This window comes from Taeniopygia guttata, chromosome 34 (genome assembly GCF_048771995.1).
Source record: "Taeniopygia guttata chromosome 34, bTaeGut7.mat, whole genome shotgun sequence".
Lineage (NCBI taxonomy): Eukaryota > Metazoa > Chordata > Aves > Passeriformes > Estrildidae > Taeniopygia > Taeniopygia guttata.
In genome coordinates this window covers 1,329,570-1,349,828 of record NC_133059.1, presented here as the reverse complement: position 1 = coordinate 1,349,828, position 20,259 = coordinate 1,329,570, and the positions used below count along the sequence as shown (strand labels likewise).

Genomic DNA, 20,259 nt, shown 5'->3' with positions numbered 1-20,259 from the left:
CCTTTGTTGGGGATGGACCTCAGTGGATCTCATAAATGCTCTGAGACACTTTGGGTTTTTGCTCTGTCTCTGACTCCTGGAAAGATTTGTGCCATCTCCTCTCAGGCCCTGAGGTTCCAGGGCTCAGTTCCAAATGCACCACGGGGCTCATTAGGTTCAGGCAACTCCTGACAAACCATGGCTCTGCCTTGATTTCCCTCTGGTCTGGGGCAGTTCATCAGGAAGTTTCTGTAGTGGTTTTGGTTCACCATTTTGGGATTTCTTGGGCAATATATCAATAAGTGTGGTGGGTTCAGTGCTGTCTAATTACCAGTGCACACACTAGAATATACTTACTCATTTCCTGCTCTTGAAATAGGATTAGAAGAAAGGCAAAGTCGGCTCAAAACTTTTAAATGGTATAAAGAAAAGTTTCTTAAGAGTAACTAAAAGACAGAGTAATAAGGATCAGAACTAAACTTTCAGAACACTTCCTTTCTCCATACAATCTGACAATATAAAGAGACAAAACCTAATTTTTTCTGTCAGTTTTCCACCTCTAGAACAGTCTTTGTTCAGTTCTCTTAGGGAGAGAAGTTCCTCTTGTTAATGTTATTGAGACTTCTCCACAAGACAACAGTTATCTCATGGCTTTTCATTCCACGTATAACAGCTGCCTGGAAAAATCTGCAATTGTGAAGTTCCTCTGAAATAGATTTTTGCAGTTCACTTAAGTTAACAAAATGAATTAAGCATTTATATTGTAGCTTGTACAGTTATGTGTTGAATTTCAACCTTTTACTTAAGAAGCCTCTTCCATAGTACAAAGGGCATAAGAAAATGCAAATTTCTGAAGCTTATTACACAAAGGATGCAAAGAATCCAGATAAAGAAGCTTCCCTGTCTCCAGGCCTATCAAGACTGACAGATGTACACAGATAAGCACCGAAGGACTGAAAGTGCATGTGCAGAGAGAATTCAAAAGTTCAATCATGAAGAAGACCAGGATCTTCAGCCTCAAGAGACCACCAGAGACCCCCGCAGGACCACCATGGCAAACCACGCATGCCCAGAAGGGCCTAGACCTATTTAGCATGAGAGGCGAGGACAGGCAGGGCCAGGGGTTGAATATGCATGGCAAGGTTGTGTAATTAATGCATATGGAACACCTTTGTGAAGAAAAGTGTGGGTCAGAGTAAGGATCGGGGCACAAGTTTTTGGAGAGCTATCTCACTTGTGCTGGGCACTGGCAATACAAACCCACTTCATAACTACCCCAAGCTGTGGAGTCTATTTATTTATTCCACATATCACTTCAAAAGTATAGAATTGTGACGTTCAAAGGTAGAAATAGAAACTGCCGAAAGCTTGCGTAAAAATGGAAAATAGAAACTACTGGGAAAAGCTTATGACTATGCATGAATATGATCAATAAATACCAGCAAGCCCAACAATCGGTGTGCAGTTGGAGGGGAAAACCCCCACCACTGTGCCCAGTGCTGTCTTTGCTCATACATTACAATAATAATTACTAAATAATAATAACTAATTGAATTAATGCTTGATATATTGGCTGAGTCAAGCTTCCCATTTCTAACAGAAATTGTTATGAAAAAGTGACCCTTCTTCCAGACAAACTCCACCAAGTCATTCCCTGCATTTCTCCTTTTCAGATTCTTTCAGCCATCCACTGAGAGGTCCAGCTTGTTCTGGTGCTTTCCATGAACTGATTGAACTCTTGATTTATATCATTGCATGAGATGTGGAAGCTTCTAAACTGAACACAGAAACAAACTCCCTTTGTCAGCCCATGTTCATGTTCTACCTCACTTTCAAGATGTCCATGGGGATGTTGGAATGATATCACACAGCTCTCCATTTCTGGCTGCAGGCCCTGGAGATTCTTTCTCTGCATTCCCTGACAATTCCTGGCAGCCTGTCATGGTTTCTTAGGGTAGAACAATAACAATGAAAACCCCATCAATGGCACAACTGCCCAGCCCACAAGGAAAAGAAAGAACATGTTGTAAAGTTCTTCAAATATTTGTCCTGCTGTGCTGCAAGAGTCGAGCTGCACACACGGTGTGGAAAGCCAAGAGAAGCCGCAGCTGGTGGCACATCTTGTGACAGAAACTGCTCAAAGCTTCCTCGTTCTCCAGCAAAGGTTCTTGGAAAGAGCAAACAGGACTGTGGAGAAGATTCTGGGAAAACTGAAACAGCTTTTAAGAAATGAAATTAAAATGGAACAAAACAATCTAAGATGTTTTTCTGTTTCCTTTTATGCTCCCCTTTTCCATCTTGCACTACTTCCCCATCCCATTAATCCAAATGGATCTCACTTCTAAGAGCCATGACTTGGCAAGTTTTAGACACTGTAAATACCATGAGCTACACACGGTTTGCCTTACCCTGAAATTTTTTTTTTTTTTTTTTTTTTTTTATATTAATGCTGGATACTAAGTGCAGTGCTTGGGTCAGGTACAAATTCAGCACTCAGGGAATGCGCTCCGATAGTGTTTGACCCTCAGCAGGGACAATGCACAGCAGCGGCCGAGGGGATTCCTGTGTCCCTGTGCAGGAGTCCAGACTCTGGGTCTGGGCTGAACACGGCAAAGTTCCCGTGTTTGGACAGGCTCGGGGCTGCCCCGGGGAGCGCGGGGCTGGGCGCGGGGGCGAGCGGGGAACGGACACACGGACACGGGGACACAGACACGGGGACACACGGACACGGGGACACACGGACACGGGGACACGGACACGGAGCTTCAGCTGCAGCAGCAGCAGCGGCAGAGAAAGCAGCGAATTTCCCTCTCCCTTTCCCGCTGTCCCTCCCCTCTCCCGCTCTCCCTCTCCCCCATGCCGGGCCGGGCCATGCCCCCGGCCCGCCCCCGGCCCCGGGCGGGGCTGCCCCGTCCCCGCCCCGCCCGCCCCGCCGCGGTCTCGCCTCCGCCCGGCTCTGGGCGTGCTGGCGGTGGCGCTGCTGGGCGGGCATCAGTGCCTGGGGCTGGGCCCTTTGGCTCCGCCTGGCCCGAGCCCGGCCCCGGCCCCGGCGCAGGCTCCGGCCCCGGCCCCGGCTCCTCCCGGGCCCCGCGGAGGACACACGCGGCACGGCCGCTGCCGCCTCCGCCGCGGCTGCCCCGGCCCGAGCTCCGCCGCTCGGCAGCGCGGCCGCCGGCCCCGAGCCGCCGCTGTCCCGGGGCCGGGAGAGAACGCCTGGGGATGGCCGGCCCGGGGCGCTCGGGGGGCGCTCGGGGCTCCTGTCCGAGGAGGAGGCGCGGGGGCTGCTCCGCAGGTGCTGGAGGCCGTGCGGCGCTGCACCAGCTGCGGGGTCCTGCACAGGGACATCAAACCAGGGAACATCCTGCTCGACCTGGCCACCGGGCAGCTGAAACTGATCGGCTTTGGCTGTGGCGCCTTCCTCCGAGACACAGCCTACACCCAGTTTGCAGGTGAGCCCTGCCAGGGGATGCTCCTGGGCATCTCATGGCCCAGCCGAGGGGCAGCACCGGGGCTTCCCCTATTGCAGCCGGGATGGGATTAATCCTGAAGCCAGGCTGATTTGGGTGGGGGTGTGAGGGGGTCCAGCTCCCAGCCCTGCTGACAGCCTTCAGCACCCACTGTGCCCTGGGCTGGGGCTGGAGCTGGGGCAGCCAGACCGACAAAACCCCCATAGGGGTAGCAGAGAGGGGGGTCTGACCCCATGTCAGTTTGGTGTGCAGGTGAGGAAGGGCTTGGACTACTCTGCTCCCCTTGTTTGCCTTGGCTTATTAACATTTATGGAGCCACGCTGGCAGGGAGGACAGTGGGTTTCTCCACCACTGGGTGAGTTTTTCTTTTATGTGTCATGGTTGTGCCTTCCCAGGGTTTCTGCTGCCCTCTTCCAGCACCAGTGGCTTCTTTTCCAGCCCCGAGTCTGTACACAAGTCCCAGGTGCTGGCGAGAGGGCAGCAATCACCCCGTGTACCACTGGGGCAGCCCCCACATGCCCAGGGGTGCTGGGGCCAGGCTCTGGGAGCAGCAGCATCCCCCTGATGAGCTCTGTCTGTATTCCACAGGAACCCTGTCCTACAGCCCACCAGAGTGGATCCACCACCAACACTACCACGGCGAGGCAGCGATGATCTGGTCCCTGGGCCTCCTGCTGTACCACCTGGTCAGGGGAAAGCACCCGTTCAGGAGGGGCCAGCAGATCAGCTGGGGGTGGATCTTGTTCCCACGACGGCTCTCTCAAGGTGGATCCTCATCTCTGGCCACGGGGGAATACCAGAGCTGGGAAACAGCAGCAGCTCGAGAGCATCCCGCTCTGGATCTGGATCTTTTCCATGATCCTTGGGTGCAGGGTGTTGCAGGGTGTTCCTCTGCCCTAGAAGATGGGAAAGATCCACGTGCACAGTTGGATCCAGGGGCCTGGCAAGTAACAGCTCCACACATCTCTTGGCAATCAGTGGCAAAGCCAACCACACAGGTTTTGTCCTGCCTATATCTCTGAGCAGGGGTCAGCAGAAGGGAACACGCAGCTCTTGGGCAGGAGCTGAGCTGGAGACCTGGTGTGGCAAGCACTGGTGGCCACCATCCCCCTGGTTTTGCTTGCCATGGTTCATGGATGTCTGGGGCCCTGGGCAGAACCCTGACAGCCTGGTCTGGCCCCAGGGAAGGAGAAGGAGCCCCTTGAGAAGCTGCACCAGGTGGGGCTGCTGCTGCTGGGGACAGCGAGGACGACATCAAGGATGACAACCTCTTGCTCCACCTGGTCTCCGGCAGGCTGAAGATGATGGACTTTGATTCTGACACTTTCTCCAAAGCCAGGCTCCAGAGGGAATTTGCAGATGAGACCACATGCAGGAGGATGCTCCCAGATTTGGGCATTGCACAGCCTGGCCGGGAACCAAAGGTTCCCCCTTTGCTGGGGCGGATGCAGCTGATCCTTCAGTCGGCTGCCAGGCTGCTTTTGGCAGGGCTGGGGGCATGGGCTGGGGTGGGTACGAAATGGGAGTTGGCTCCTGGCCCTGCCAACAGCCCCCAGCACCCACCGTGCCCCGAGTGGGGCTGGGCTGGGGCAGCCAGCCCGACACAAACAAACCCCCATGGTGGGAGCAGAGGTGGGACTGCAGAGCCTGTGCAGGGGCTGCTTTGCTTTGCAGGCAAGGAAGGGCTTGGGCTGCTCCACTGCCCTTGTTTGCTTTGGGATCACCATGGGGGCAGTGCAGGGGAAGGGAGAAAGCCTGGGATTCCCTCACCCATGGTGGGTTTTTCCCTGGCATGCAGGGGTTGGGCCTTCCTTAAGCCCCTGACAGAGATAAGATTTTTGACCTTTTTTCTTGTTTCCCTATTTGTCTGTAATCTATTTTCAATAATTTTTTGTTAGTTTTTGTAGAGGAAGCGTTCCAGGTGTGGTCCAGTCTGGATCAGGAAGTGCGGGGCACCGCGGGCAGCTGGGACAAGGGGACAGGAGCCTTCAGCTGACGGGGCTTTCTGGTTTCTCTCCTTGCAGCCGGGCTCTGCGGGTGCTGAGGCTGCTCTGGGCTCTGCCAGGGCCCTGCTGGAGCTCAGCACCGGGCTGCAATCAGCCAAATGAGAAATGGTGTGACCTGCAGCACAGACTTGCTTGAGCATTTCAGCAGCACAGCTCAAGTTTGCAGAGTGTACACCTCCAAGGGAAAACATGGCACCACTCAAAACATATACTTGTTCAATAACTTCTGAAATGAAATCAATCTGGGATGACCCCAAATGACGTTTTGCAGCTGTAGCTCAGCCCTTCTCTGGGCTGTTCTCTCCCCAACCTGCCTTTTACTTCCCAACTGCTCCCTCTTTTCCCCCAGTGAGTTCCCAGCCCATTCCAGTCTCCATCACACTGTTGCCTTCCTTGGTGCCCCTCACCATGAGGAAGGCTGAGCCCCAGGCTTAGGGACTCATCCTGTCACTGGCTGAGGAGCAGCAATGTCTCAGAGGTCCGGTGGGATTTTAGTGTCATTCAGAGCTGCTCTCCAGCCCCCAGCTCTCCTCACTGCTGAGTTCCCACTCCCTTTTCCTCGTCCTTGCAGCAGGATGAGCTCTGTGAATCCCCTTGAGCCTCCCCACTCTTCCCAGCCCACGCACCCACCTCAATTAGGCTGAAGCTGCAGCTTCTCTGTCTCCTCTGGCACAGCAGTGCAGTCCCCTGTGCGGGGAGCCCCAGCCCCAGAGCACAGCACTCAGCAGTGCAGTCGGGGCTGGAGCAGCTGCCCTGCAACCCTGGCTTGGCTCTTTGTGGCAGGGAATGCTCCCTGTGTGCAGCTGTCCCTGCAGGATGGCCCCAGGGCAGAGCCCAGCCGGGCTCCCCCTGCAGCCCCTGAAGCTTGGGGCAGACAGTGGTCCCAGAGCTGAGGTTCACGGGGAGCACCCGGAGCTGTGCCTCGCACTCTGGTGCCGTGTCACAGTCTCGTGTGCAGGGGCAGCTCCAGGGCCTTCTTCCTCTTCCTCCACCCAGGCCAGCTTGGGCACTCTTGGGGGTCTCTGCTCCATGTCCGTGGCTGGATTTGTGGCTACTTGCAGGAGAGATGCCTCAGAAAACTCCGAGTCAGCAAGTCCTGCTTTCGTGCCTGGAAGGCACCTTCAAGAGAGAAGCCTCAGGAAGGCTCAGGACAGCAAGTCCTGCGCTCTGGTCTCGAGGGCTCCTGCCACAAGGACAGGAGACTCCTGTCAAGAATGGTGCTCTGGCCTCGAGGGCACCGGCAGCAGGGATGGGAGATGCCTCCGGGGCACCAAGTCTCACGCTCTGCCCTCGAGGGCACCTGCAGAAGAGAAGCCTCGGGAATGCCACGGGTCAGCAAGTCCTGTGGTCGTGCCTCAAGGTCAGCTGCAGGAATAACACCTCGGAAAAGCTCTGGGTCAGACACGAACGAGTGCGCTGTGCGAGGACTCCTCACAGCACTGCTCTGTCCCATCCTGTCCTTGTCGCGTGCACTGAGCACTGTGGCATGGTCCTGTAACTGTCAGCTCCTATGTCACCACGTGTCACAAAGGGCCCTTGGACACCCGGCTCCGTTCCATGCTGCACCGTGTCACAAAGGGCCCTTGGATACCCTGTCCCGTTCCATTCCACGATGACCATGCTGCACCGTGTCACAAAGGGCCCTTGGATACCCTGTCCCGTTCCATTCCACGGTGACCATGCTGCACCGTGTCACAAAGGGCCCTTGGATACCCTGTCCCGTTCCATGCCATAGTGACCATGCTGCACCATGTCACAAAGGGCCCTTGCACACTCTGCCACCTGCCCTGGGGCCACCCCCAGCCCCCCAGAGTGGCCCAGGTTGGAAGGAATACTTTGCCCCAAGTGTGTCAGACAGCCCAACAGGATCTTTAGGAACGGCTCAGACCATCAGCAAACGCTGCCCTGCTCTGCGGGCTCAGAGCAGCAGGAGCCCCCAGGGCTGCCGACGCAGCCGCGGCGGGAAGGGCACGGGGCCCTGCACAGAAGCTGGCACGGCCTCCTCGGGACACGTCCCACATGGTGGCCATCCTAAGCACGGCCGTGTGACACAGACCAGGAACGTGTGGGCCAGGGCAGGAATGCTGCTCTGAGCCTGGGGCCCGGGGAGCGCTGACATCAGCCGCTGAGGCACAGTCCCCGCCGAAGCAGAGTTCCCCCGAGCCCTGGCAGCACCGGTGCCCGTCTGCTGCCCCAGAAACCTGTGCCCCAAAAGGGCTTCTCTGCCAGAGGGCAGCCAAAGCTGGTGTGTGTTGCAGCATTTTTGAGAGAAAGAGGACATGAGTTATGAGATTTGAGCTCCTCCAGTCTAGGCCTCAGATTTGGGCCTTGTGAGGCCTTCAAGCCTCTGACGCAGTTAGAAATTCAGAGCTTGTGGCGCAAATAGAAATAGTATTAAGGTGTGACGGGGACCACTGGGCTGTCTGGGTGTGAATTAGTATACGTTTATAGTGTAAGGCTCAAGCCACTTTAAGGAAAAGGTAAACAATGTTAGCCTACGAATCAGAGTGCCTTTGTTTCTGTAAACTATGTAGAAGCTTATATAAACTACCATCTTATCTCGAATAAACGGAACATTTGATTAACCACATTGGTTCAGATCTGCGTTTGTCTTGTCCAGTTTCCCGTTTTCCTGAGATTCCCTGGCTTTTGGTGTGCACTGGGGGCTGTGCTCCGTCCTACAGGGGCTGTTGGTAGCAGCACCTGGAGCAACTGGTGGCAACACTTGGTGCGTGTCACATGTTGTTGCTCCTTCCCGGAATGATTCTTTCATGGAAGGGATTAGCAGCAGCACAGAAACACCAACAGCTACTCAACTTCACAGGACAAAGAGAATCCACCGAAAGACGGTCATGTTTCCTTGTGCTTTTGCGTCTTTCTTGCACTCTGAAAGAAAAAGAATTGGCCCAAGCCCTGCTATTCAAATCTCCAGCTGCTGTGTGTCTTCCTGTGGCAGCTCACATGCAAACACAACTCGCTGCCTGCTCAGCTCGGCACTGGACGGCCACAAACAGGGAGGGCCCTGGTGAACATCTCTTTGGTCTGGTGGGGCAGCGAGGGCACAGGAGACAAAGACTGCTCCTCCGGAGTTCATGGGGCAACAGAGAGATTTTATTTCCCACACCCCCCCTTACACAGGGCATTTGAAAGACCAGGCCTGGAAGCTCTCATTGGTTTGAGCTCCACGCCCCTTCAGGTTCTGGCCCGTGAGGTGCCTGCAGTTTTGGGAGATATTTGATTGGTCAAGACCCCTGTCAATCATGGTAACATCTCACCTTTCTTTATAAAATTCTGTGTATTGTTCTCTGTCACCCATCTGCAAGGGCCCTTTGCAAACATGGTGACAGAGGACAACGTGCATCTAATTTACACTGGAGCTGCAGCATTCCCCTCCAGGAACTGTTAGGGGAGAACTCAGGCCACAGGCATAATGCTTCTTGGTTACAAATTGAACTTATCTCTAAAAGCAGAAAGCTATTTAACCCTGAGCCCATTTAGCCCTCAGAGAAAAACCCAATTTTAAAAAACAACCTTCAAGCACTTGATCCCTTGGAGAAAAAACAAACTCCCAGAAAACAGTCTGTAAACAGAAAAACTGTTTGTAAACATGAGAAATAATTTGTAAACAAATCAAGTCCTTCTTGTCCATGAGGCAGGTGATCATTTGTAATGCTGTCTGTGGTTTCCAGTGTCCATATTTTAGGCAGCAGTATTGTACTGTTGTAGGATTTATTGTAAAACATGAGAACAGACTCAGAGGGGAGGAGGGTGTACCCTCAATCCAACCCCTTTCCCCTTTTTTCTTTGTATAATAAATAATAATAGGAACAGAACATGGATTTTGAATACTATTAACTTATGCAAAGTTAACTTATATCTTGAAGCAATGCAAGAATAATTACTAGAATATTAGGAAAATACATGTTAATACATATACTAGGACTTCTTTACGATAATGATTTACTAAAATATGAATATCGATCCAATATCGATATCCAACTGAGACGGACAAAAACTCTCTAAGAGTTTAAAGTTAGAAAGTGTATGTTTATTGAGACAGCCGGGCAGTACATGGGATAATTTCCTAATGCACACTGCAAAAATCACAGGTGTTACAAAGCTTTTTTATTGACAGAAGTCTTGAATACACAAAATATGAATGCATATTCATATCCCTGTCACTTCCTCTGCTCTGCTTCATATGCTAATTGGCAGAAAGGCTATTAAGCATGTGTAGTTCTGCTCCCTGAAATGAGTCAGGGGTCCATTTTGGGGAGGGGCCTCCAAAATGAAGAAGTAAAATAAGTCTTCCTCGTTCTGACCTTTCTGCCTTTCCCATGCACACGTGACAAATGAATCCTTGCCGTTTTCCTGTGCTTAATGGATTCCTAAAGTAGGGGAAGTCTGCAACTGTTTTTGTGTCCCTGAAATCTGTTTGTCACATTCTGTTTCTCATGATAAGCACAGCTACCCAAACATAAAGCTGATAAGCAATGAGTTAATAGATCCTGGATATCTTATCTAAGATCCAGCTACTGTTAACTATGAACAAAGCCTATTTATCTACTTCCACTAAGTCAGCAACATCTAATTTAACTATCATCTGAACTTCCTAAAATTCTTAATTCTTCCTAATTAATGTCTCACTGGGAATGGGGACAGGGAATGGGAATGGGGACAGGGAATGGGGAATGGGAATGGAGACAGGGACTGGGAGTGGTGACAGAGACAGGGAATGGGGACAGGGACCAGGAATGGGGACAGGGAATAGGACTGGGAATGGGGACAGGGACAGGGAATACGGTACAGGGATCGAGAATGGGGTCCGGATTGGGATGGGAGCAGGACGGGAACGGGATAGGGGGGACATGGGAACAGGCAGGGGCAAGGGGAGTATGGAAGGGGAGTAAGGAATGGGGCAGCCACTGCAGGGGGACCGGGCTATGGGATGGGGACACATGGGGACAGTTCCAGGGCAGGGGGTCCTTGACCAGCTGCCCAGAACCTCCACCAGGGTCACCCAGTGCAACTGGAGCCGCTCAGCCTGGGGTGCCCAAAGCCCTGAGCAACTCCCAGGTCCCTCCCAGGAACCCTCAAGTCCCTCAAACCCAGCATCCCCCACATCCCCTGCAAGACCCGCCCCATGTCCCCATCCTTGTCTTAGGTCAACATCTTTATTTTTACCTGCTTTTTAGAGTTTTGAAAGAGCAAAGAGAAATGAAAAGATAATCCAGGCAAGGGGGGCCAGGAGGATGTGGAGCCCCCAGCCAGGTGTCTTCCCAGCATGGATCAGCAGCACCACGGGTCACCGGGGGTCTGCCCACCGGGCTCACTGGGGATCATCCAGCACGGATCCTCCCGTGGGGGATGGAGCTGGAGCAGCGCACGGAGCTCTTCCCACACTGGGGCACTCGCAGGGCCGCCCTTCGTGGTGCATTTGCTGGTTTTGGGTCAAGGCTGAGCTGTGTGATGAGCTCTTCCCACACCTGGGACACTCGTAGGGCATGGGACATCACCAGGAGCGGGGCTGGGATGTTCCCTGGTGCCTGGGACATCACCAGGAGCAGGGCTGGGATGTGCCCTGGTGCCTGGGACATCACCAGGAGCGGGGCTGGGATGTTCCCTGGTGCCTGGGACATCACCAGGAGCGGGGCTGGGATGTGCCCTGGTGCCTGGGACATCACCAGGAGTGGGGCTGGGATGTGCCCTGGTGCCTGGGACAAGACAAGGGGCGGTGCTGGCTGGGGTTTGTTTGGTGCCTGTGAAATCCCAAGGGCAGTGTCACAGCGGGGCAGCTCTCAGTGTCCCCAGCAGGTCACAGTGTCCAGTGCAGCCCGTGCCAGCGGTCACTGCGCACACGGGACAGGCTGGGCTGGACAGGGGACGGGGCAGAAACGCTGCCCCGGGACTGGGGTCTCCCCCTGCCTCTGGGGCACCTTGGGCAGGGCACGGGGCTGCTGCTGGGCCAGGGGGACAGGCCGTGCCCCCTGTCCCCTGCTGCTGGGCCAGGGGGACAGGCCGTGCCCCCTGTCCCCTGCTGCTGGGCCAGGGGGACAGGCTGTGCCCCCTGACAGCTGCCCAGGCCCCTCTGGTGCCTGTCCCACATCCCTGTGGCTCCTGTCCCCACAACTCCCCACCACCTTCACTCCCTCCATCAAAGCCCCACTCAACCCCTTCACAGTGACCTCTGGAAAGAAAGAATGAAGGAAAGGAAGTGTTGTCTGTTCACCTGGCTGGATGCCAGGCACCCACCAAAGCTGCTCTCTCACTCCCCTCCAGAGATGGACAGGAGAGAGAAAACAGAATGAAGGCTTCATGGGTTGAGCTAAGGACTGGGACAGATCACTCAGCAAATGCCATCATGGGCAAAACATTTTCAAAATTGGAGATATTAATGGAATTTATTGCTATCTGGATCAGGGCAGGACAGTGAGAAGTAAAACATAGCTTTAAAAACACCTTCTGCCCTTCCCTCCCTCCTTCCCAGCTCTACCTCCCCCCCAGTGGGTGCAGGGAGACAGGGAATGGGGGCTCAGGTCAGTTCATCCCCTGTTGTTTCTCCTGCTGCTCGGGGAGAGGAGTCGTTCCCTGCTGTGCCAGGGGTCCCTCCTGGAGACACTTCTCCATGAACTTCTCCACGGTGAGTTCATCCCACGGACAGCAGTTCTCCACAAACTGCTGCAGCGTGGCTCGCTCCTCCATGGGCTCACAGGTCCTGGCAGGGCCCTGCTCCAGCCTGGGCTCCTCTCCAGGGGTTTGCAGGTCCCTGCCAGCTCCCTGCTCCAGCACAGGTTTCTCACGGGGTCGCAGCCTCCGCTCAGGCATCCCCCTGCTCCGGCACGGGCTCCTGCAGGCGCTGCAGGTGCATCTCTGCCCTCCGTGCCCTCCATGGGCTGCAGGGCCCAGCTGCCTCACCAGGGACTGCCCAGGGAATCTCAGGGCAATCAGCTCCAGCAGCTGGAGCAGCTCCTGCCCCTCCTGCCCTGCCCTGCCCCTCCTGCCCTGCCCTGCCCTGCCCTGCCCTGCCCTGCCCTGCCCTGGGGGTGTGCAGAGCTGTTCCTCTCACATGTCCTCACCCTGCTCCTCCCTGCTCACAGTCACAGCTCCAGGATCACCCATTTTCTTAAATCTCTTATCCCAAAGGCATTACCGCCATTTCTAACTGGGTCAGCCTTGGCCAGCAGCCGGTCTGTCCTGGAGCCGGCTGGAATTGACTCTGTGGGACATGGAAGAGCAGCTGCTCTCACAGAAGATGCTCCTAGAGCCCCTCTCTTACCAAAACTTGTCCATGCAAACCTGCTATAAGTATGGCAGGGTTTTCATTACCACTATTAATTCTTATTATTTCTATTATCTCCATTTTTTTCTATTAACGGTACAGTTGTTATTATTATTACTAGTATTTTTAGTCTTTTGGACTCTATATTAATAGTGGCTAGATTAGAACTGGAAACAAAGGTACTTCATTGCAAGCAGCAGTTATAGTTTTGTCAGCCTCTTGCCCTGCCCTGTTCTGTGTCATTGCTGTGTGTGAAGCTGCTGCTGCCAGGCCTCCCTATTTCCCTGGTTTGGGAAATTCCATGGCATTGCTGACATGTCAAAAAGAGAGGGCTCATTCCACTCAAAGGCATGCCCTTAGCTCTTTGAGTCCCATTGTTGGAAGCTTGTTTTCTAACATTGTTGACTTTCTCAGCTTCTGTTAACATTTGTGATTTTATAACAAAATGCTCTTGGATGTGATTGTGCAAGATTCTCTAATCAGCTTTCAGTTTGCTCTTGGATTCCTTAGCGGTGTGTGGGAGCTGAAGGCAGCATTTTGGGTGGAAGGCTTCGGTGGGAGCTCGGATGGCCTCAGCAGCAGCTGGTTTTGCCCATGTGAGCAGAGCTGGCAGAGATGCCGTGCGCTGAACATTCCGCCTCGCCGGGAGCCGCAGTGCCCGGCCGGAGGGAGCTGCGCCGGGCGCTGCGGGCTGTGCCGGGCCGGGCAGGGGCCGCAGCCCCGGCAGGGCCCGGCCATGGACACGGAGCCTTGGCCGGGCAGGGCTCGGGCCCTGCGGCGCCGGGCGGGCGGTGCCGCTCACGGCGGGACCCTGCGGGGCCGGGACAGCGAGAGAGCCCGGGCCGAGCATCAGCCCCGGGGCGGGCACGGCCCGGGAGGGGGCACAGCCCGGGGGTCCCGCAGAGCCCCCCTGCTCCAGAGCCGCGCCTGCCACAGCGGGGCAGCTGCGGCACTGCGGGGCAGGGAGGAGCCGCAGGGGCGTTCCGAGCGCTCCCTCGGGGCAGCATTTTGTCCCGGGCCGGGGAATTCCCGCGGGCCGGGCGGGCCGGGGCCGTGCCGAGCGCCGCCGCCTTTCCCGGGAGCCGCCGGGCAGAGCTCTCCGCTCGGGGCTGTGAAAAACACCTTCACTCCCCTGTGAAAATTTAAAGAGTTTAATGCAGGACAAGAGGAGACAAGGGCCAGAGAGCAAAGGTTGTTAGGGCCGGGTGCATCTCGGCACTGAGCCAAGAGCACACGGTTATCTCCGGAGATACCCCTTGAATACCTTTTCCCTTACACCAGCCTGTTGCATATTCATAGCTCCTTATGCATAGTAAACTTTTTTCCCAAGCTAATTTACATATTCCAAGAACTGTTTAGCAGCGCTCCCTGGGCCCCAGGGTCAGAGCAGCATTCCTGCCCTGGCCCACACGTTCCTGGTCTGTGTCACACGGCCGTGCTTAGGATGGCCACCATGTGGGACGTGTCCCGAGGAGGCCGTGCCAGCTTCTGTGCAGGGTCCCGTGCCCTTCCCGCCGCGGCTGCGTCGGCAGCCCTGGGGGCTCCTGCTGCTCTGAGCCCGCAGAGCAGGGCAGCGTTTGCTGATGGTCTGAGCCGTTCCTAAAGATCCTGTTGGGCTGTCTGACACACCTGGGGCAAGGCATTCCTTCCAACCTGGGCCCCTCTGGGGGGCTGGGGGTGGCCCCAGGGCAGGTGGCAGTGCGTGCAAGGGCCCTTTGTGACATGGTGCAGCATGGTCACCGTGGAATGGAACGGGACAGGGTATCCAAGGGCCCTTTGTGACACGGTGCAGCATGGTCACCGTGGAATGGAACGGGACAGGGTATCCAAGGGCCCTTTGTGACATGGTGCAGCATGGTCACCATGGAATGGAACGGGACAGGGTATCCAAGGGCCCTTTGTGACACGGTGCAGCATGGTCACCGTGGAATGGAACGGGACAGGGTATCCAAGGGCCCTTTGTGACATGCTGCAGCATGGTCACCGTGGAATGGAACGGGACAAGTTATCCAAGGGCCCTTTGTGACATGCTGTGGCAAAGGTGTTGGCAGCGACAAGGCCACTCCACAGTGCTCGGTGCACGCGACAGGACAGGACGGAGAGAGCGGTGCTGTGAGGAGCCCTCGCACAGCCACTCGTTCCTTGCTGACCCGGAGCTTTTCCGAGGTATTACTCCTGCAGGTGACCTCGTGGCCAGACCAGAGCACTTGGTGACCCCTGGCCTTCCTGAGGCATCTCTTCTGCAGCTGCCCTCGAGGGCAGACCGTGGCATTTGCTTTGCACTGTCCTTGACAGGAGTCTCCTGTCCCTGTGGCTGGAGCCCCCAAGACCAGAGTGCAGGATTTGCTGTCCTGTAGCCTTGCCCAGACTTCACTCTTGCAGGTGCCCTCAAGGCACAACTGCAGCACTTGCTGACTCAGACCTTTTCCTTTTCACCTTCTGCAAGTAGCCATGAATCCAGGCAGTGACGTAGAGCACAGACCTTCGAGCGTGCCCATACTGGACTGGGGGAAGGAGGAGAAAGAAGGCCCTGGAGCTGCCCCAGCACAACAGCCTGAAGAGGTGGAGCAGTTCCAGCCACCACAGAAGGGTGAGTGGCAGAGCTGGGCCACAGGGCTGGTGCCTGCAACCAGCTTGGCCCCATCCCATCCCATCCCATCCCATCCCATCCCATCCCATCCCATCCCATCCCATCCCATCCCATCCCATGCCATCCCATGCCATCCCATGCCATCCCATCCCATCCCATCCCATCCCATCCCATCCCATCCCATCCCATCCCATCCCATCCCATCCCATCCCATCCCATCCCATCCCATCCCATCCCATCCCATCCCATCCCCTGGGGCCATGCCCATGGACAGGATGGAATAGGGGCCGGGCAGACACCCCACAGCCGTGCTCCATGCCCTGGGGCGGCGCGGGGCTGTCCCTGCCTGGGCAGCGCAGGGCTGGGCTGTGTTCTCCGGCCTCTCCCGCAGCCCCTCAGCTCGGGCTGCGCTCGCTCTTTGCCAGGTGCAGCCGTGCAGCGCACACGAGAGCAGGAACGCACCCGTGGCCGCTTCCGCAGAACAGCGCAGGTACCTGCAGCCATCCCCACCTGAGCTGGGCCTGCTGGCACTGCTCAGCCCAGCACTGTGCTCGGAGCACTCCATGCAACATCCCGAGCTTCTTGCCCTTCTGCTACAGATGGTTTGCAAATTCATGAAGAGGATTTGGGAGGAAGAGAGCAGCGTCATTGGCACTGTGGTCAGAGCGTACTCTCCCATCTTCAAAACCAAGACCAGTGCTGCCCTGCTGGATATGCTTGTGGAGGAGGGTCCTTCCAGCCCAAAGCAAGTGAGCAGCCTGTGGCCTGGCTTTTCTCCTCCCAGCAGTTGCGTGGCCTCCCAAGCCACGCCTGCTGCTCCCTGGAAGCCTTTGAGGCCATGGCAGTGTGGTGGCAAGGGAAGCACTTCTCTGGGGCAGCTGGGCACATTCCTTCCTCTGGCAGCTTTCCAAGTCTCCCCTGCCTTCTCCAGGTGCCCACCATGGTGAGGTACATCCTCGTGGCCAATGAGTTTCCTGAGTACAATCTGTACAGGCCCCTTCTGGATCTGACAGAGGCACAGCCCTCTGAGGTGGTGATGGCTCTCCTGCGTGTGGCCCCAGTGTGTGACAGGTACGGGGCCCACGTGTCCACAAGGCTCAGCAGCCCTTCACCCTGTACAGCCTGTCCCAGGTGTCTGACAAACAGAGAATTCCAGGGCCCTCTGGCTGCTCCCTTTGCCAGCCCTGGCCCCTGCCAGCCCCCCAGCGTGCTGCCATGCTTCCCCCCTGCCCCTCAGGGGCCAGTCCCACAGGGCTGGGCTGCCTGCGTGCTGCCAGTGAGGGGCAGTGGGCAGAGGCAGGGCTGGCAGAGCAGCTCAGCTCCCCGCTGCCACCCAGGCCACGCTGCTGTGTCCCAGACCCCTCTGAGACAGAGCTCTGACCCCACAGAGCTGCTTTGGCCATGTGGAAGAGCATCATGTGCTCGCCCAGGCCTGCAGAGCCGGCCATGCTCATACTCCTCGATGTGCTGGGGAGCTGGCCAGAGCACAGCACGTGCACCTCCGATGGGGACCACACGGCTGTCCTTGCCCTGGCTGTGAGTTTCTGCCTTTGCTGGCCCCAAGGCCACCCCTCCAGCAGCTCTCCATCCTCCCTCCCCCACGGCGTCTCCCTGCCTCAAGCGCTGGGCTGAAACCTGGCCTCGGGGCAGCTTCAGGGCCACCAGGCCCGGTGCTCCCCCTGCGTCTCTCCGGCCTCTCCCTCCCGTGCTCGGGCCCTGCCACACGGACACCTCGGCACTGAGCGCTGTCTCGAGGGGCTTTGTCCTTTGCAGGCAACTGTGGTGATGTGGAAGATCCTCCAGCTGCCTTGTGTCCCACAGATGGTGACCGTGTATTTCCTCTGCCTGTTTGTCCATCTGCTCTTCCAAGTGCTCTTCAGCACTCTGGATATGCCAGAGGAGGTCGATACCTTCTGGAAGGGATTCCAACAGCAACACGGCCTTGCCTCCAACCCCAGCAGGTGCTCCATCCCAGTCCTCCTGTCCTTGCCACATCCCTGGGCAGGAGCCAGTGCTCCCAGTGTGACCTGGGCTTTGCTCTGCACACAGGTTTGCAGTGTGGACCCTGAAGTCCCTGCTCTGCCAAATGCAGCATGAGGATGTGGTGGTGGCAATGGAACGCAAGTGTGGCTGGGACACGCTGCTGTGGGCTGACACCCACCACTGTGCCGTGGGTCTGCTGGCCAAGTGAGACCCCCCTTCTCCCTGCTGCCTCTGACATTTGTGCTCTGTGCCTGGGGTGCCCCACACAGTCCCTGTGGTCATGGGCCAGAGGGCCTTGTCACCGAGGGACAGCCAAGCAGACTGAAAAAGGCTGGGAGAGGAGGGTGCCCACAAGGAGCCGCCTCCCAAATAGCCCAGGGGCCCTTGCAGGATGCTGGGGAAAGACCAGACCTCTGTGAGTCAGTCCTGGGAGAGGTTTGTCCCCCTGGCCCACAGCCTTGGTTACTTTGTCTCCTGCCAGGGAGATGTCCTGTGTCTCCATCCCCTTGTGCTCTCGGATCGCTCGCTACCTGCTCCGGCTGCTCAGCACACAGGAGCCACGCTGGGAGCTGCCCTCCCTGGCGTTCCTTGTGGAGGTGAGCCTGAAGGCCAGTGCTGCCTCGCTCAGCTGCCTCCCAGCTCTCTGCCCTCTCTTGGCCGCAGTGCCTGGGACGGTGCCCGCGCCCTGTCCTGCTGCCTGGGCCCAGCCCTGTGCGGTTCTGGGCTCCTGCCGGCCGGTCCCCTGTCACTGCCCTGTGCCTTTCAGGGCCTCGAGTGCCTGGAATTGAGTGAACGCGGTGCTGACAGAGTCCTGCAAATCTTGTCAAGGCACCTGAGGAGCGAGTGCAAGGAGAGGGGTCACCTGGCGCTCAGGGCCCTTCTCGAGCTCATCAAGGATCCCTGGATGGTGAGAAGGGGCAGGGCAGAGGCTGCGCTCAGGAATGCAGTCACTTGGGCTTGGCTGGGCTTTGGGCGCTGGGCCAGCTGCTCCCAGCTCTCCTGCCTCCCGCTTCAGCTGCCCAAGTGCTTTGGAACAGCCCTTTGGCCTCTAGGCCCTGCAGCAGCTGGATGGCATTTCACAAACTTTTGTTCCTCACAGAGAGAAAAAATGTGGAGCCTGACTGAAAGTCTTGTGGAGCTCCTGTGGGATGCGGATGGAGAGATAGTTAGCATGACAGCCATGCTCCTCAGCTGTATCTTCTTGGACAAGGACATGCTGATAGCCAGCCCCATCACACTGCAGCTGGTTGAGGCGCTCCTGCCACTCCTTGACCATGTAAGGCTCACTGCCCCCAGCCACGACCACTGGCTGATGCCCAGACACTTTGTGCCCTGTGGATTTGCAGGCCTGCACCAAGCTGAGCTCCATGCAGCCGATGCTGAGGTCTTTTTCCTTCCCTTCATACAGGACAATAGCCAAGTGCAGCTGCTCTCCATACTGCTCTTCCAAACATAGATGACTTTTCCACAGGAAAAACAAAAAGAGGCTCTGAAGACACACGTGCGCCAGAGCCTGCTGCCACTCTCCTTCCACTGCCATGATGAGAACCAGCGAGTGGCAGAGGTGAGGACTCGGCAGCTGCTGCTGTTCCCCTGGCAGGGGCTGGGCTGCCTCCTGCCCTGGCACCTCGCAGGCTGCAGCCTCCTCCAGGCCCTGGCACAGGGACGGGTCCTGCGCCCTGGGCTGTGGGGCCATCTCTGCGTCTCTGCTGCTCTCCAGGCTTCTCAGGAAACGCTGCTTTGTGCGGCTGAGCTCCTGAAGAGGAGGGATCTTGAAAAGCTGGTGAAGAACCAGGAGCTGTGGAAGTTCACCGAGTGCCTGGTAAGGAGGGCCGGGAAGCCGCAGCCCCAGCCTGGAGAAGCCCCCTGAGCGCGGTGCTCGGTGTGCGGGCTGGCAGCTGTGCCCCTGCCCGCTGCTGCAGCCCGAGGCCGCGCGGGCTCTGCTCCAGGCTCCTGCGGCCCGAGCCGGGTGCCCATGGAGCCCCGGCCCGGCGGGGCTGCGGGGCCAACCCTTCCCTCCTGCCGCTCTCTGCAGCTGGCAGAGGACAGCAGCAGCGTGGCCGAGCACCTGCGCCGGGCCCTGCCCTACCTGCAGAGCCCACAGGAGCCCCTGCGAGAGGCGCCGTCAGGTTCATGGGTGAGCCACGAGCCGGGCCAGGAGGGCGTGTGGGCACAGGGCTGGCAGCGCCGCTGGCAGGGAGCTGTGCCGCTGGGCCTGACAGGCTCTGTGTTCCCAGGGATGGCCGGGAGGAGCTTGAGGGGACAGCAGGAAAAGCTCCAGCTGATCTGCAATGGTGAGACAGGGCAGCGGGCTGCCAGCGGGGGCTGCCGGGGCGAGCTGCAAGCCCTGCCCCGGCTGCGGAGAGCTCTGCTCTCCTAGGTAGAGCACACAGAGATTTCAGGGACACGTGGGGGATGCGTGGCCAGCAGCTTCGGGCTGATCCCCTCGGTCCCTGATCCCTCCCGGCCATGGCAAGAGCCGGCTGGGATGGCCCTGGCAGGGGGGGCTCCCCTCGGCTCCCCGCAGAGTCGGGATCTGACCGTGGCTCTGTTCCTCTCTCTTGCAGCCCTTCAATGCCCGACAGAGGATGTCAGTAGTGCCATGTCAGAGCTGCCACTTCAAACATTGCATGTGCTCCGGGCAATACAGAGTGGGCGATACTCCATCTTCCAGAAGGTGCAAGATCATACAGTCCTCTGTGATGTCACACGGACATCTCTGTGATGTAACACAGCTCTCTGTGATGTCACAGAGACATCTCTGTGATGTCAAAAATCTCTCTGTGATGTCATACTGACATCTCTGTGATGTCACACAAACTGCTGTGATGTCCCACTGAACCTGTGAGGTCACACAGCTTCTTGTGATGTCACACAGGTCTCTGTGATGTCACACAGCTCTTTGTGCTGTAACACTGACATCTCTGTGACGTCACACAGCTCTCTCTGATGTCA

The 20,259-nt window shown here is 56.9% G+C and overlaps 2 protein-coding genes across 2 annotated transcripts in view; one reads left to right on the top strand and one right to left on the bottom strand.

Annotated features, from left to right (window-relative positions):
• LOC121468955 (uncharacterized) overlaps positions 1 to 20,259 on the bottom strand; it is a 2,238,800-nt gene that overhangs the window by 1,362,762 nt on the left and 855,779 nt on the right. Inside the window, 1 exon segment of the mRNA XM_072920965.1 lies at positions 17,260 to 17,267. Coding sequence (XP_072777066.1) covers positions 17,260 to 17,267 — 8 coding nt within the window.
• Positions 972 to 4,745, top strand: LOC121468916 (serine/threonine-protein kinase pim-3-like). The gene is made up of 4 exons (XM_072920857.1): positions 972 to 1,033; positions 3,013 to 3,428; positions 4,035 to 4,211; positions 4,741 to 4,745. Exons 1-4 carry the CDS (start codon positions 972 to 974, stop codon positions 4,743 to 4,745), a joined length of 660 nt encoding a protein of 219 aa, XP_072776958.1.

Excerpts from the sequence above, each read along its gene's own strand:
- LOC121468916 (XM_072920857.1), top strand. The coding sequence starts at position 972 with ATGAAGAAGACCAGGATCTTCAGCCTCAAGAGACCACCAGAGACCCCC. Across the intron at positions 1,034-3,012 it reads ACCCCCGCAGGACCACCATG|CCCGGCCCCGGCCCCGGCGC; the intron begins GCAAACCACGCA and ends GCCTGGCCCGAG. Across the intron at positions 3,429-4,034 it reads AGCCTACACCCAGTTTGCAG|GAACCCTGTCCTACAGCCCA; the intron begins GTGAGCCCTGCC and ends TGTATTCCACAG.